At 44.2% G+C, this 16,695-nt stretch overlaps 2 protein-coding genes across 4 annotated transcripts; both read left to right on the forward strand.

Moving 5' to 3' along the window:
- The first annotated feature begins 44 nt into the window (after positions 1–44).
- LOC110497559 (XK-related protein 5) lies at positions 45–10,382 on the forward strand. Its single transcript, XM_036954516.1, has 9 exons — positions 45–325; positions 1,219–1,414; positions 5,072–5,238; positions 5,373–5,506; positions 5,600–5,678; positions 5,847–6,016; positions 6,115–6,226; positions 6,328–6,761; positions 7,067–10,382. Exons 1-9 carry the CDS (start codon positions 217–219, stop codon positions 7,772–7,774), a joined length of 2,109 nt encoding a protein of 702 aa, XP_036810411.1. The 5' UTR covers positions 45–216; the 3' UTR covers positions 7,775–10,382.
- A 776-nt stretch (positions 10,383–11,158) lies between these two features.
- LOC110497560 (cathepsin B) lies at positions 11,159–16,616 on the forward strand. 3 transcript variants are annotated; one of them, XM_036954517.1, is made up of 10 exons: positions 11,200–11,314; positions 13,718–13,753; positions 13,915–14,123; positions 14,391–14,505; positions 14,584–14,699; positions 14,812–14,897; positions 15,002–15,148; positions 15,266–15,382; positions 15,489–15,617; positions 15,705–16,616. In XM_036954517.1, exons 3-10 carry the CDS (start codon positions 13,921–13,923, stop codon positions 15,776–15,778), a joined length of 987 nt encoding a protein of 328 aa, XP_036810412.1. In that variant the 5' UTR covers positions 11,200–11,314; positions 13,718–13,753; positions 13,915–13,920; the 3' UTR covers positions 15,779–16,616. The 3 variants fall into 3 exon arrangements, with proteins under 3 accessions (XP_021429397.2, XP_036810412.1, XP_036810413.1); XM_021573722.2 differs by lacking the exon at positions 13,718–13,753 and having other exon boundaries at positions 11,159–11,314; XM_036954518.1 differs by lacking the exons at positions 11,200–11,314; positions 13,718–13,753 and adding an exon at positions 12,258–12,385.
- Positions 16,617–16,695: the final 79 nt, after the last annotated feature.

The raw sequence follows: 16,695 nt of genomic DNA on the forward strand, positions 1-16,695 counted from the left end.
AATCAATGGGTACATATCATTAATTTATACGTCCAAAAACAGATGTAGCAACTGCAGATTGACTTTTTAATGGACCATGACGGGCCATGACGTCAGAAGCCATCTTCAAAGGACTACGGATCCGAGCAGAGAACCGGGTTCTACCTTGTACCGGATTATGCTGCATGGGACTCATCACAATAACAACACAACAGTTAAAGATTCTACATATCCGTGATGAGACAATACACCACTTCCCGGGACAGGGGAGGCTCCTGCGTGGCCTGCTGCCAAGTTTGCGTTTTCGCGTTTACTGCATTTCTCATTGTGGCTGAGCGGACTGCGCGTAAGTTTATAGCACTGCCGTTACCGAGAACGACCGAAACACACCTCTCCGGTGATGGAGATAGGCCTGTTATATCTCTCACCACACCTAGGCTACACGTCAAATCATATCAGTACAGGGTTATACCACGAAAGGCTGCATGCATAAAGGTTTAATTAATTCATATTTCCTAAAGTATAAAAATGTTAATCTGCATTTCCAGATACATTCGAATCTTTATAGGTGCGTGCATCACTGGTGTTGTTTTTCTATATTTACCCAGATGGTTATGAAACCATGCAGCAGCACAGCCGCGAACACATTGCAGCTGTAGCTTTAGTTATGCTAATAGAAAAGTGGCGCATTTTTGTCATATTCGAGCGCCTTTTTCTGGGTGCCATGAATGGATAGCGGATTGGAGGGACCCGACTCTACCCTCTCTCCTATACCGCCCATCTGGTCCGGCAGATGGTTCATATTGCCGAGACAGGAGAGGGAGAAAGAGGGAGGGTAGGGGAAGAGAAAGAAAATGCAGATCTGAAGGGAGCGAGCACTGCATCGTTCGTTCAGTGGTTCTCCCAGACATGAGGAGCGTGCATTTTGTAGCCAATTAGAGATACGGAAACAGCGCAGAATCTCCCAGACCCTACCCTGGCCTCAGCCTATAGTCGTGATGGAGGTCGCACACACACATACTATGCTGAAACTGCACTTGTTCAAATGCTTAGCACGTTTGTGGTCTCGAGTCAGAACAAATGTTAATTAGGATATTAATTACACATTAGTTCGATGTTAATTACATATTGATGACATTTTGCCTGTTCACATTTGTACATAAACACCGTCAGCAAGTAGATTACAAACAAAAGTGTACATTTGTGTAGATGTACTTACCTGTGCGTGTGTCTCCACAGTGATCTACTGTTTCGTGTACTACCTGTGGGTGGGGCATAACTATTGCTATGGCCACTGGGCGGGGCTTACAGCCTTGTTTCTCCTCCCTGGATGGGGCCCCCAGTTGCTAAGTTGGCTGTGGTACCAGGCAGATGGACGTATATGCAGCAAAGATCTCAAATGGACTCACATCCTGCACCTGGGCATCTTTAGAAGGTAATGTACTACATAGCAAATGGAGCTGTGTTGATTTTTCAGTGTAACATTTCAAGTGTTAAATTCACGCTGCAAGTGTGAAATTAACACTCAGTGGCATAAAAGAGCCCCCAGTGTTGGTGTTAATAAACAGAGTTATTGTTTTACAATGTGGAAAGTAAAACAGTCCCATACACATAATTATATTTCCCAGCATGCTCTACTGTAGGTAGAATCTTTAGGATTGTTTTAATATCTGTATTTGCATGTACATTGATTCATCTTATACACTAAGATGAATAACATACATTTTTCAAAACAAATCCAACCAGTTAGTTAGATTTACTGCACCCGTTACTGATTTAAATGGTTTACGTCTTTAGGTCATCTTTTTTATCAATTTTTCTAACCCTGACAGCCATTCTGAATGCAGTTTGCTTGTGAATAAAAACTGTTGGATATCCTAACTCTGGATTTCAATAGGAATTACACATCACTTTACAAGCCAGCATAATGTGACTTGCAGGCCTGATGTGGCCTGTAATCCTGGAGTTTCCTAACACTACTGTGTTAAGGCGTCCGCATCCTTCCCCTCTGAAACAGTTTGAAACAGTTTGTGCATATATTATGATAGTTTGTGACGTTTTTGTTAGTTTTGGCCTTCGGCAAGGGTTTGTGAAGACAAAAAAATTCTCGAGGCAACGCCGAAGATCAGAAGCCGAAGTCTACGCCGATTCGACGGTGATTGGTCAACAGTAGGGATGCTTCAATAAAGTGTTTGTTGTCATTCAACGATAGACGACTCGCTTTCATGATTTTTTTTAACTTGAGAAATACTGCACCAAACATCCTAGTTAGATGTACAATTACACAACTAAGCTTTCCTCTGCAAAAATAAGAAACTGAAGATCTTGTACAACGCTGTGTACTACTCCCTTCACAGAACAGTACAAACTGGCGCTAACCAGAGTAGAAATAGGAGTGGGAGGCCCCGGTGCACAACTGAGAAAGGGGACAAGTACATTAGAGTGTCTAGTTTGAGAAACAGATGCCTCAAGTCCTCAACTGGCAGCTTCATTAAATAGTACCCACAAAACACCAGTCTCAACTGGTGGCGACTCCGGGATGTTGGCCTTCTAGGCACGGTTCCTCTGCCCAGTGTCTGTGTTCTTTTGCCCATCTTAATCTTTTCTTTTTATTAGCCAGTCTGAGGCCAGCATCCCGGAGTCACCTCTTCACTGTTGTCGTTAGGACTGGTGTTTTGCAGGTACTATTTAATGAAGCTGCCAGTTGAGGACTTGTGAGGCGTCTGTTTCTCAAACTAGACACTCTAATGTACATGTCCCCTTGCTCAGTTGTGCACCGGGGCCTCCCACTCCTCTTTCTATTCTGGTTAGAGCCAGTTTGCTCTGTTCTGTGAAGGGAGTAGTACACAGCATTGTACAAGATCTTCAGTTTCTTGGCAATTTCTCGCATGGAATAGTCATCATTTCTCAGAACAACAATAGACTGACGAGTTTCAGAAGAAAGTGCTTTGTTTCTGGCCATTTTGAGCCTGTAATCGAACCCACAAATGCTGATGCTCCAGATACTCAATTAGTCTAAAGAAGGCCAGTTTTATTGCTTCTTTAATCAGTACGATAGTTTTCAGCTGTGCTAACATAATTGCAAAACGGTTTTCTAATGATCAATTAGCCTTTTAAAATGATAAACTTGGATTAGCTAACACAACGTGCCATTGGAACACAGGAGTGATGGTTGCTGATAATGGGCCTCTGTACGCCTATGTAGATATTCCATTAAAAATCATCAGTTTCCAGCTAAAATAGTCATTTACAACATTAACAATGTTTACACTGTATTTCTGATCAATTTGATGTTATTTTAATGGACCAAAAAATTTGCTTTTCTTTCAAAAACAAGGACATTTCTAAGTGACCCCAAACTTCTGAAAGGTATTGTACTGTCGTGGCCAAACGTTTTGAGAATGACACAAATATTAATTTTCACAAAGTCTGCTGCCTCAGTTTGTATGATGGCAATTTGCATATACTCCAGAATGTTATGAAGAGTGATCAGATGAATTGCAATTAATTGCAAAGTCCCTCTTTGCCATGCAAATGAACTGAATCCCCCAAAAACATTTCCACTGCATTTCAGCCCTGCCACAAAAGGACAGGCTGACATCATGTCAGTGATTTCCTCGTTAACACAGGTGTGAGTGTTGACGAGGACAAGGCTGGAGATCACTCTGTCATGCTGATTGAGTTCCAATAACAGACTGGAAGCTTAAAAAAGAGGGTGGTGCTTGGAATCATTGTTCTTCCTATGTCAACCATGGTTACCTGCAAGGAAACACGTGCCGTCATCATTGCTTTGCACAAAAAGGGCTTCACAGGCAAGAATATTGCTGCCAGTAAGATTGCACCTAAATCAACCATTTATCGGATCATCAAGAACTTCAAGGAGAGCGGTTCAATTGTTGTGAAGAAGGCTTCAGGGTGCCCAAGAAAGTCCAGCAAGCGCCAGGACCGTCTCCTAAAGTTGATTCAGCTGCGGGATCGGGGCACCACCAGTACAGAGCTTGCTCAGGAATGGCAGCAGGGGCCTCCCGGGTGACACAGTGGTTAAGGGTGCTGTACTGCAGCGCTAGCTGCGCCCCCAGAGACTCTGGGTTCGCGCCCAGGCTCTGTCGTAACCGGCCGCGACCGGGAGGTCCGTGGGGCGACACACAATTGGCCTAGCTTCGTCCGGGTTAGGGAGGGTTTGGCCGGTAGGGAAATCCTTGTCTCATCGCGCACCAGCGACTCCTGTGGCGGGCCGGGCGCAGTGCGCGCTAACCAAGGTTGCCAGGTGCACGGTGTTTCCTCCGACACATTGGTGCGGCTGGCTTCCGGGTTGGATGGCGCTGTGTTAAGAAGCAGTGCGGCTTGGTCGGGTTGTGTATCGGAGGACGCATGACTTTCAACCTTCGTCTCTCCCGAGTCCGTACGGGAGTTGTAGCGATGAGACAATATAGTAGCTACTAAAAAACAATTGGATACCACGAAATTGGGGAGAAAAAAGGGGTAAAAATTCAACAACCAAAAAATAAAGAAAAAAGAAAGGAATGGCTCAGTGATTTTGATTTGGAAATCTGTTCTAAAGTATTCCTACAAATAATAGAGAGATATATGTGATTGTATTAAAATGTAAGCAAGGTTTGTAATGATTATGTTTTAGTCAAATATTATATCTGTTTGGGCTTTTTGCGGTCTACAAATTATTTTAATTATATTTCGGCCCCCTGATCATCCACTCAAGAAAAAATTGGGCCACGGCTGAATCTAGTCCCTACCATACAGTGTTAAAACAACACCCAAAATGACTTACTGTAACAAAGTTTTTGTTTAACACTAATATATATATATATATATATATATATATGCAGTTTACATTTTCTACACTACAGAGTGTTACATTAACACTATAATCAGAGCACTTTTTACACTCAGAGATAGTGTTAAAATGAACTATTTAAGTGTTGATTTAACACTGCAAATTTTGCTGTGTGCTACTGTAGTACCTCTTTAGGTTTAGGGGTCAGAGGTGAGAGGTCAGTGATGAAACAAAAACACTGAGCTGAACTCTGTGTTGAAGTGTCTCACTCCCTCTAACTCTGTTGTGTGTGTGTTCCAGGTTATGGGAGACTATGACATCCACTGGAGAGGATCGGTGTAGTGAGATAATGCAGCAGGCTGATGTTTCAGCTCTCCGCCTGTTGGAGGCACTGGTGGTAACTCTGCCACAGACTGTCTTGCAGACATATGTCCTCATCTGTACCGATGTAGGACTCTCTTCACCAGGTACTACTTGTCTGTGTGTGTGTGTGTGTGTCTGTGTGTGTGTTTGATACAATCACCCTACAGAGTATTCATATTATCTATCCCTCTACCTCTCTCCCCAACCTCTTTCTCTCTCTCTCGCGCTCTCTCTTCAGTGTCAGTGTGTTTTGCGGTGTGCCTGCTGTCCCTGGCCTGGGCCTTAGTGTTGTATGCCAGAGCCTGTTCCCTCATCAGACCTGGACATCTCCCCATGACCCCTGCTGCTATTGCCTGTAGACTGCTCTGGAGGGTAGGAGGGCTGGCTGGGCTGGGTGTGTGTTTGTGTGTGTGGAAGTGTGGAAGTGTGTGTGTGATAGTAACAGACTTATTGTCTTGTGTTTAGGTCAGTATGTTGGGAGCACGTCTCGCCACCCTCACTCTCTTCACACGCCTGTTCCGCCAGTGGGTACTTGGTGTTATTGGTGAGTGTGTGTATATATGTGTGCATGTGTCTCTTTTAGTGTGCGTTTGTAGATAGATGTGTGTGTGTGTGTGTGTGTGTGTGTGTGTGTGTGTGTGTGTGTGTGTGTGTGTGTGTGTGTGTGTGTGTGAACATTCAGTGATGTTTGTCCTGCTCCTGTGTGTCTCAGGTCTTCACTGGTTGGGTGCTACGTTCTGGTTGGTGTCGCAGCAGAGTGACATCATTAAAACGCCATTGCACTGGCGCCTGTTCAACCTGGTTCTGGGAGCTGTTCACATCTTCCTCTTCCTCAACGTCAAAGACGGAGCCTCCAGATGCCGCATGGCCGGCTTCTACTTGGTGTGTGTGTGTGTGTGTGTGTGTGTGTGTGTGTGTGTGTGTGTGTGTGTGTGTGTGTGTGTGTGTGTGTGTGTAACTCTCTCTACTCTCTCCTGCAGGCCATGTTTATCGAGAACGCTCTTCTTCTGCTGGCAGGTTCCGACTTCTTCAGTGTTGCATCATGGGATAGCATGGGTATCCCAGCCGCCGTGTTCTGTAGTTTCCTCATTGGTGAGACACGCACACACACACACACACACACGCACGGGCGCGCGCACACACGCACACACACTCATACTCACACACTCATATGTCGGTCTTTGTTATTACAGGAGTGATAGCTTTAGTCCTGTACTACCGGTTCCTCCACCCTAAGTCCTTTGAGATCTTCCAGAGCATACGTCACCATGGAATGGGCGGAGCTTGTGCAGTCCGGGGCTCTTCTCTCTCATTGGAAGAGAAGAGCCATCGCCACAGTCAACTTGTGGGTGGCGGGAATCTGCTGGAGCTCCCTAGCCAATGGCAGGGCTGGAAGCACCACCACTGGTTGCTGATTCGCCTAGCCATGAAGACAGGTGATGTGGCTAGAATAAGCCATGCCTATGGTGAAGGGGGATTGGTCAGGCTGCTGGGACTAGAGGAAGAGACTCTGCCAAGGTCCCCAGACATTCCGCAACGTTCTCTCAACGTTCCACAAGATTCCCCCATCGTTCCACAATCTTCTCCCATAGTTCCCCAGGTTGACGAGGTCAGACAGGTGGAGGAGGTGAGATGAGCACCCAATTCCATTTTTCCCCCTTCTCCTTGAAGTGTATCCTTGACAGGTTATTGTTTTGGTCAAGTTTCTGTGTCATGTTTAGATGTTCAAAACGCCGATATTTTCCAAATAAACCCGCACTCTGGTATCTGCTTTTGAATCGGTGCAGATGTATTTGTTATTCTCTACTACTGTTGGATGTTCTCTGATAAGTTATCTATTTCCTGGATGTGAAAACAGGACAAATATAAGCACCAACCAAATTATTATTATTATAGAATATCATTCACCATAGCTGTCCTTCTTCTTCCTAGGTTATAAAGGCAGCCCCAGCCAGAGACATCATCAGTGAGGTGAGACAGGCAGTGAGACAGGGGGAGGTGAGACATGTGCTGCCCTCACCCTCTCCCATCCAGGAAGTCAACCCGCCGCTGGTGGAGGTCCTAGTTGAGGAGGTCAGAGGTCACCTCTCTGATCCCTCCAACCCGCAAGACGACTCCAGCCCCCCTCATTCCAGTCCCCCTCCCTCTGAAGAACGAGATGAGGAAGACTTCCAGAGCGCAACCTACTGCTCCCCCACACCCTCTTCACCCAAGTACCCAGACTACCGCCACATCGACAGCAACGTGGTCACCTCGAACACCGAAGGGTCATCTTCTGCGGGGTCACTGGATGCCAGACGTGATTCGTCACCAGAGAGATCACCGTCCCTGCTGTTGGGCATGGGAAGCCCCCAGCGGAACTTTAACCCCACGGAGTCTGGCACCGCCTTGTACTTCAGCACTGACGCAGTCTCCCCATCCAGTGGCAGTTACCTGGGCTGGGGCTCTGAGCTGTCGCCCATCTCCACCTACCGGAGACCCTACCGCATCAGGGAGCCCCTCTTTACCTCCACCCCCAGACAGGAGCCTCGTGCTGTTCCAGAGGAACCAGGTCCTAGCCCCTCTACCACCGCCACCACCACCACGCACGCTAGAAAACAACTGGTCCAGTTTGTAGACCATAGAGAAAAATTGATCTAAAGGAGGACAATGGGTGGAGTGAGATGATCAGACCTGGTCAAATACATGTAAAATACTCTCAAATACTTATTAAGGTGTATTTGATTTAGCTTGACCGGGGTGGAGCTGGGTGGGTGAGGTTTACACTTTCGGGACTATTTAATTGGTTCCATTGTACCACTGTTCCATTCCATTCCAAGCTAAATCAAGTGTGCCTAAAGTATTTAAAAGTATTTAACATTATTGTATTTGACCCAGGTCTAGAGATGATAAAGAACACAAAATATAGAGAATATGTTACAAGATATATGACGTTAGCCTGAGTGTCAGGCTGGTTCTGTATTCAACAGTGCTATTACAAAATTGTTGTCATGCCAGACAACTGGTCTATTACTAGCCAAGGGCTTGTTGACTAAATTAGAACCAGCTCGGCACCCAGGTTAGCCAGACGTGTTTCACACTAAATAACAATAGCTTGTCTTGAGTATCCATTTTAATTAGCCGGTGTGAGGTTGTGAATCCACATGTATCTATCACACACAAACACACTAACAAGAGAAACTGCATTGGAAGTAGTCTTTAGTGAAGGAACAGAGGGATGTCCTTTTGCTCTTAGGCCCTGATTCAATCAATCACAGATTAAGAAAACTGCACTGTGAGTATGCTCAGAATGTCCATGCAGTATTATTTTAATAACAGATGCGGTTTCATGTTGACATTGAATGATAATGTCCGTGAGAGTAATGGCGTGTGTGGTGTGTCAGATTTAACATGGTTAACGCCTCTGCTAGAGGATATACCATAGAAATAGAATCTAAAACTAGAATCTAAAACTAGATTATATTTCTATGACATAGAAATTGTGAGTGAACCCTCAGTGTGGTTTACTTTATGCTATGGATTGAATTAGTGCCATCATAAAGCGTTATGATTCATCTGTAGGCTATGATAGCTTAAGTTGGGGTTTATTACGGTTTGACAGAGAAGAGAGTTCATATGTTTGTCTTTGCTTCTTTCTTTCTTGTATATAACTGCAATAATTTGAGGCAGTTTGCACTTTTACGAGGTATTATGATATGATTGGGATAATTGAAGGGGTGCTAATAGTTAGTCAACGGAGACGCTCTGATCACATGTTAGGTTTTACTCTACTATTATAGGCTACTGTATATACATTCATTATTATAGTATTCAAATGTGATATTTAATCTAAAGGTAACCTAACAATAATAGGTCATGTACGTAAATACTTTCATTATGTGAAATTTTAACCGATATTCTTACTCTTATTTACAATTTGTTTACAGCTAGTCCCGACATGTCAAGCAGACCTTTAAGTCTGATAGGTACTAGTATTTAAATATATACAAAATTATTCAAATGCGTTCAGTGTTCAATTCATTTCGGTCAGTATAGGTGCTATTTCTAAATCTCGAATTTACCTCAAATGGCGAAGATATAAGATCTTTGTGAACCATTGTCGGGAGAAATCATTTCTATTTCTGTGAGACAGGAGAAAGATCCAACTAATCGTATCTATTCACGTGGCATCAAAGCAGACTGTATCTATCAGTGTGGAAGTGCCTGAAACAAGCTGCTAGTAGTATTGATGAGCTTCCGGATCCTCTACAGCCTGGTCCTATTCCTATCCCTATCCTTACCTTAGTCCCTAAGGGGGCCCTTTGTTCCTAGAAGGGGCTAGGGAGAGAAATAGAGCTAGGCCAATCTAGAGGTTATAGGTCATGTGCTGCTATGGATGTTTGGAGGTCAGTGTTATCAGAATGTTGTCTTTTTTACATTGTTTTTTACTGTCGTTTATTTTTTGTTTCATTGTGTTTATAGTGAATTCAGAACTAACTTTGTCCCCAGGCTCAAGAGAGAGAGAGACAGCTCGGGACGAGATTAGTTCAGAACTATTGTTTTATCTCTGTTGATATAAAGGGAATGTGTGAGCTACCTAGAGCTGAGGAAAATGGTACTACTGCATGCTCGTCCTTATTTTTACACAGCCTGTCAAAGACAGTGTACTGTATCTAATGATAGATGTGAAAAGAGAAATCACTTACACACACGTTGCATTAGCCAGCTTTTAGAATGTATGTCTATGCAAAGTTAATATACTAGCTAATATAGCCTACTAATATCAGTATGGACTTTTAAATGTATCTTGTGCACAAACACGCTTTAGAATGCTATCTCAATGCCTGGCTTGATAAGGAAATAATCAGCGCTTGCCTTGTAGAAACGACAGCATCAGCTGCAATGGCTGTCAGTCTCATTGCCTTATCTGTATATGCTCGTCACAATGAATGGAAGGGTGCACTTCAATTTCCAGCTTCCTGCATTGTATACATCTTCTTTTTTTTTTTTTGCCCACATTTACTGTATGAAATGTGTACAGTAGTGTTGTCCAGTAGTGTGATTCACTGTGTTTTGACTCGGTAAAGTTTTGTATCTGTACTTGACAATGTATTAATAAGATCTTGTTGTTGTTGTTGTTATTATTGTTACACCAGGTGAACGTGATGCATCTGATTGCCTCATCTAATGTCGATATTCAAATAATATAATGGCTATTCATAATTGTATAAAGTACACCTGAATAAACACTAGCGTTACCACAATGGAAGGATGCTGTCGCTGTTGTTTATCTAGTCATGCAGACGACCAGGGTTCAAGGCCAATCTGTCACACCTTCTTTATTCTGTTTCTTCATGATTATCTAATAAGTTGTTTGTCAGCTGAGTTAAACGAACAGAGGAACAGAAAGAAGACTGATCATTCATTAGTTACACAATAGCTTTGCTGTGGTTGATGTCTTTTGCCCTCTGATGCTTTATTTTATATGATGACTTGGCTTGTTTTGCAGTCACAAGTTGTTCTTGAAACACAGTATTTTGTGTAGAAAGTGTTAGTAAATGCAAATCCTATAGGCCTACGTTTCTGCTTTACCTGCATCGAGGGGCCTGTTCAGGATGAGTGTATTTATTTGTATTTTACCTTTATTTAACTAGGCAAGTCAGTTAAGAACAAATTCGTATTCTTATAAAATGACAGCCTACCAAAAAGCAAAAGGCCTCTTGCGGGGACCGGGGCTGAGAAAAATAAATAAATGTAATTAAAATATAGGGCAAAACACACATCACGACAAGAGAGACAACACAACATGACATAAAGAGACCTAAAACAACAACATAGTAATGGTAGCAACAACAAGGCAACAGCCAACATGTTAGCACCCCAAAACATGGTCCAAACATTATTGGGCTAGAACTGTCTGACATTGTGCACATTTCATCTCGCCTGAATATATCCCCTACTCATCATAGTTGTTATAAATAAATAGGCCTATAGTGGTTAAATCACGGGCCTATTGTATCAATTTACTCGTTACCAAATCTAAAGTGCATCTGCAAGAATCACGAGGGATACGCCAGAGGCTCGTGACAAGTCACGTGATTCGCCGGAATTGAACTTCAGACTCGGGAAGGCGAAAGCAGTTTAAGAAAGGTGCACGTGTAGTGTAATTGTTATTCGGTACACCGGACAAGCAGACAACAGGTAACGTATCTGAATTCACAACTTGGGGAATGTTAATGTAGCTACAGGAACTGGCAACATCGTTAGCTAGTTTACGTTAACTACTGTAGGCAACAATAGCTACACTAACGTTAATTCGCAAGCTAGCAAGATTGTCCTCTTGGATAAGACAACAATGGATAGATAACGTTAGCTAGTTATTTATTTCCTGATGTACATTTTGTTGTGACACACAGATCGATATTAATGTTACTTAGAATGACTTAACGTTATGCGGTTTGAAACGCGGCGGTGTTGTTTTGGGCGGTGTCTCTGTCAGCCAGTTACGTTACTTTCAGAGTGCCAGTTCTGAAATGGGTTGATGGCAACCTGATGCTATTCTCGTCTCACAACATGTTTTCGCTATACGCGTGTGCGCGCTATGAGTTGTGCGATGACAATCTGCAATGACTAGAACTCTCAATACCTTTTCTCAAAGACATTTTCTGAAAGGGTTCGGATAAATTCCCTACCCTATGTAAGCAACATGTCTGGACTGGTATGTAACGGAAATCCTGGTTTCAATGTAAACAAGTCTGATAGCCCCGGATAAGAAATTGATAGCCAGACACTCCCTTAGTAATTGGATCTCAAAGTGACTCTTGTGGTGTCCGAAGTCAAGTGATCTGAAGTGCCTGGGCCACCCCCCATTTCATATGCAGTGTTCTTCACTCCTGTCCTGGTCACCCTGTGTACAGGCATTTTGTCCAAGTCTACTAGCCAAATACTTAATTCAACCAACGAACTTCATGTCTTGATGGTTATTTGATTGAGTAGCTAGCTCAATCGTGTGTGTTGGTGTTTAGCCAGAGCGAAATCCTGTCCGTACAGGTTCTATCTAGACCGTTATATGCGGGTGCTTGCAGACCGACCAACCAACGTTTGTCAGTTAATTTCCCATGTGATGAGGCTAGTGATTCATGTCAAAGCAGAACAATAAGAGTCACTGCTGAGAAATACTCTTTCCATTTCCTCTGTGGGTTTATGAGTGTGTGGGTACAATTTGTGGTGCGCTCCAACAGGAATCTGTAACAAAACCTCGTAGATAACAAGGTTGGTAACAAACAACGAATACAAAGTTGTATAGCGGCAGAATAAAATGGCTATTTAATCACGTTTTCACTCATTTTTTTTCGGGAATAAACAAGTTATGTCCTCACTCTGGTAGCCTATGGACAAACATTAAGAATAAGCTACGTGGTGAGTAGATGCCTATTCGGCAGCTAGTTAGCTAGGTGAATTGATCCATGTTACTTTGTATGCCTTTGTTGGCATTCTTGTACATTACGAAGTTTTTGGAACAGATTCCTTTTGGAACGTTCCACCCTTTTTGAATGCCTGTTCTGACAGAAGTTCAGGTATTTTCCCCTTACTAAACGTTGCACTGTTTATCTCCTTTTGAGACTAGTTTAGACGTGGTTGGAGTTACCCTAACCTTGACCTACTGATGGAAGACATGGTGCTGCTTTATCAATTGCCAATGGGATAGCTTGTTGCACCAGTCTCAGACAGGATGGGAAAAAATGTATTCTAGGCATGTAGCAATACCCTTAACTTTAATCAAGTCAAAAAATGAAATCTGAAAATCTTGGTGAGTCATATGTTCCTCTACCATATGACCAGTGGTCCTGTGCTTTAGAGAAGTTATTGCTACTGGCCCTGCCTATTAGGGAAGTAGTACTTGGCTGCCTGCCTGGCTGAATAGTGTCAATGCTGAGTTCAGAGGAGTCCTAGGCAGTCATGTTTTCGAGGGGAATTTCATGTTGAACTACTTGCCCCTTTCTAGATGATTTTGCTGCTGACTTATGCCTGCCATGTGACTTCTATATATCTATATCTGAACCATGCACACACCACACCCTCTGCCCTGGTATTGATCTGTGGGTTTGATCCAAGTTCCCCCCCCCTCCCTCCAGTTAAACGGAAGACTTCTTCTTTCTGTCCTCTTGATCTGATTGTGCTGAGTGGTCTGTTCTGTGGCCTTGCTCTTAAGAGCTGCTTTAGTTCAGCTCATGTGTTTGTGTCCCTGCATGACTGCAGACGCCAGTCTGCAGGTGGTAGGTCTGCATGTGGTATTAGCTTTGTTATTAACTAGCCTTCACCTTTACAAGGATCACATGGAGTGGAGATGTAACGGATGTGAAACGGCTATCTTAGTTAGCGGTGGTGCGCGCTAAATAGCGTTTCAATCGGTGACGTCACTTGCTCTGAGACCTTGAAGTAGTTCCCCTTGCTCTGCAAGGGCCGCAGCTTTTCTGGAGCGATGGGTAACGATGCTTCGTGGGTGACTGTTGATGTGTGCAGAGGGTCCCTGGTTCGTGCCGGGTTATGGGTGAGGGGACGGTCTAAAGTTATACTGCTAAAGAGATGATTCTCTTTCAACAGTTGGTGGAAGAATTCCCATCGTCAGTCGACATCTCGGTAAATGTGCCACATTCCACATTTAGTTAAGTCTAATTTCCACCTGTGGGTGTCTAGATACGGGGTTGACTTTGTCTGGGCACGCAAATGTCCAAAACTACATTGCCTTACTCTTCTTTAGTTTGCACTCCAGTTCCCATGATGCCTTCATGTCCTTACAGGAAGTGATGTGGTGTGTGCTGTTGCTGGTGTCTGGGCTGTCAATCAGCTGGGCCCGGCCCCGCCTACCTCCGCTCTCCCATGAGATGGTAAACTACATCAACGAGGCCAACACTACATGGAAGGCTGGCCACAACTTTCATAATGTGGACTACAGCTACGTCAAGAAGCTGTGTGGCACCCTGCTCAAAGGACCCAAACTCTCCACCATGTGAGTGTCAGCTGTGTGTGGGTTGTATTGAGGGAATGTACTAGCTAGTGTGTTGGTGCTGAATCGAGAGACTGCAAGAAGGAAGTGAAAAGTTGCTAAACGTCAGGTTGATTCCACCAACACTACACAGTAACAGTACACATGTTCAGTCTTGGTCCTCTCCTGTTATTCTCTCCCTTCTTTCTCCATGGCTCTCTCTGGAGGGTTAGTGTGTAAGGTTGGTTGTAGCATGTAAGGTTAATGACCGCCTTGTTCTCTCCTCTGTAGGGTGCAGTATACAGGGGACATGGAGCTGCCTAAAAACTTTGACCCCAGACTGCAGTGGCCCAACTGCCCCACTCTGAAGGAGGTCAGGGACCAGGGCTCCTGTGGCAGCTGCTGGGTAAGAACACACACACGGATATTCCTGTGACTGATCTGTGAAGTTGAGTGCGTGTTTGACATGCTTGTTCCTCTGAAGGCGTTTGGTGCTGCGGAGGCCATCTCAGACCGCGTGTGTATCCACAGCAACGCCAAAGTCAGCGTGGAGATCTCCTCTGAAGACCTGCTCAGCTGTTGTGAAAGTTGTGGCATGGGGTATGTGCATATAAATGTTTCTCGTTCACCTGCGCTGTGCCCTGGGTTTGCGCAAGGAATCGGCGGTTGGTGGGATTTGTGCGCTTGCATTGTTAACGGTCTGTGTTCTTAGATGTAATGGTGGTTACCCCTCTGCTGCGTGGGACTTCTGGACTAAAGAGGGGCTGGTCTCTGGAGGACTCTATGACTCTCACATTGGTGAGTAGTGAGCACACTCTCACTGTTTCCCCACAGTCGTCCCTACTCCATCCTCTCTGAGCATCATGTGAAACGCACTTATTCTCTGTCTGGTCTCCTCTCAGGTTGCAGGCCCTACTCCATCCCTCCCTGTGAGCACCATGTCAACGGCACACGACCCCCCTGTAAAGGAGAGGAGGGTGACACACCACAATGTACCAACCAGTGTGAGCCGGGATACACACCTGGCTACAAGCAGGACAAGCACTTCGGTAAGACGCATGCATTATGTATTACTTTGAAAATGAGTGATTTAATCTGTACTGTTAGTGTATTCAAGCAAGGCTCTGGCCCATGGAGATGCACATGCCCTATCTCCTGTCCTCTAGGTAAGCGTTCGTACAGTGTGCCCTCTGACGAGAAGGAGATCATGAAGGAGCTCTACAAGAATGGGCCTGTAGAGGGTGCTTTCACTGTCTATGAAGATTTCCTGCTCTACAAGTCTGGTGAGGTCACGCACTTATTTTCCACTCTTTTGCTTTCATTTACCCACTCTTCATTCTATCAAACATTTTTCCTATTTCTCACATCCTAACACTTATCTCTCTATAGGTGTGTACCGGCATGTCTCTGGTAGTGCAGTAGGAGGCCATGCCATTAAGGTCCTAGGCTGGGGAGAGGAGGGGGGAACTCCTTACTGGCTGGCTGCTAACTCCTGGAACACTGACTGGGGAGATAATGGTGAGACACTGGTCAAATAAGACCTCACCTGTTGAGAAATAGCTTTTTCTGGTGTCTAATGTGTGTATTTTCTCTCCTGTGTGTCAGGTTTCTTCAAGATCGTGCGAGGTGAGGACCACTGTGGCATCGAGTCGGAGATGGTGGCTGGCATCCCTTTGTAACCATGACAATGTTAACAGGATGTGATGAGGCGGCTGCAGATGCGCCGGTTTCCTGTCCACTAGACGGAGACCCGGCAACTCTGTAGTTCCAAAATAAATAATTTAAGAGAAGGAAACTCCACCCTATCAGAGGGAAAGATGGAGCTACTACCATATTGCTCATACCTGTCCTATTCTGATTTGCTTCAGATCTGAGTAGTGTGTAAGAGGAGTGGCTAGGGTTCTATTTGGACCATGGCTTAGTCTATTTTTAGTTCAATGTTTCACTTTTTTTGAACTACAGGACAGAACACTACTAATGTCTGTGGTACAGTGTTACCTATGGCTCATGTTACATGTATGACCAGTTGTCTCGGGGTGGCTCTGGGCCAATGTCACACCGGGTGTCTCTAGTGGCTTCCTCTTGTGTCTGACAACACAGAATGGGTGAAGGCAATATGGAGGATCCCTGTGACGTATATGCTTTCACCTGTCCAGTTTTGTCAGTGCAGGGAGAATAATCACTATAGACTATTGAGACCGTCCCCAGTGAGTGAGTGATGTTGCCAGTGATGGCAAGGTCACTAGCTATGCTAAAATACTTCTGTCCCAGTATGCATTTATTTAATTATGCTTTAAGTGTTAAAGCCCTTTTTTTAGAAAATATTTTTCATTCAACGTGATCAGTTGTGCACATTTTGTTAACTTGGATCATCATTGAGAAATGGATGAGTTTTTGTTGTACTGATGGGTTGTGATTTGAATGATTTTTCTAATGGTTCTCTCCTTACTCTGATCAAAAGTGTTCTGAGATGCTTGTTTGAGTTACATGATGAAATAAAAGTTGACTTGGCCTCAACTGTTATGTCCTTCAGTGGATCCTCCCCCCCCAGAACATGTTTTTCTAAACGTCCACCTAACGTTCTATACATGCATGC

This window comes from Oncorhynchus mykiss, chromosome 19, assembly GCF_013265735.2.
Source record: "Oncorhynchus mykiss isolate Arlee chromosome 19, USDA_OmykA_1.1, whole genome shotgun sequence".
Lineage (NCBI taxonomy): Eukaryota > Metazoa > Chordata > Actinopteri > Salmoniformes > Salmonidae > Oncorhynchus > Oncorhynchus mykiss.

What these genes read in the sequence shown, in the direction of transcription:
- LOC110497559 (XM_036954516.1), top strand. Translation starts at nt 217, where the DNA reads ATGAGACAATACACCACTTCCCGGGACAGGGGAGGCTCCTGCGTGGCC. An exon ending in CACCTGGGCATCTTTAGAAG is followed by an intron (nt 1,415 to 5,071) that starts GTAATGTACTAC and finishes TGTGTGTTCCAG; the next exon opens with GTTATGGGAGACTATGACAT. An exon ending in CCTGTAGACTGCTCTGGAGG is followed by an intron (nt 5,507 to 5,599) that starts GTAGGAGGGCTG and finishes TCTTGTGTTTAG; the next exon opens with GTCAGTATGTTGGGAGCACG.
- LOC110497560 (XM_021573722.2), top strand. Translation starts at nt 13,921, where the DNA reads ATGTGGTGTGTGCTGTTGCTGGTGTCTGGGCTGTCAATCAGCTGGGCC. An exon ending in TTTCCTGCTCTACAAGTCTG is followed by an intron (nt 15,383 to 15,488) that starts GTGAGGTCACGC and finishes ATCTCTCTATAG; the next exon opens with GTGTGTACCGGCATGTCTCT. An exon ending in CACTGACTGGGGAGATAATG is followed by an intron (nt 15,618 to 15,704) that starts GTGAGACACTGG and finishes CCTGTGTGTCAG; the next exon opens with GTTTCTTCAAGATCGTGCGA.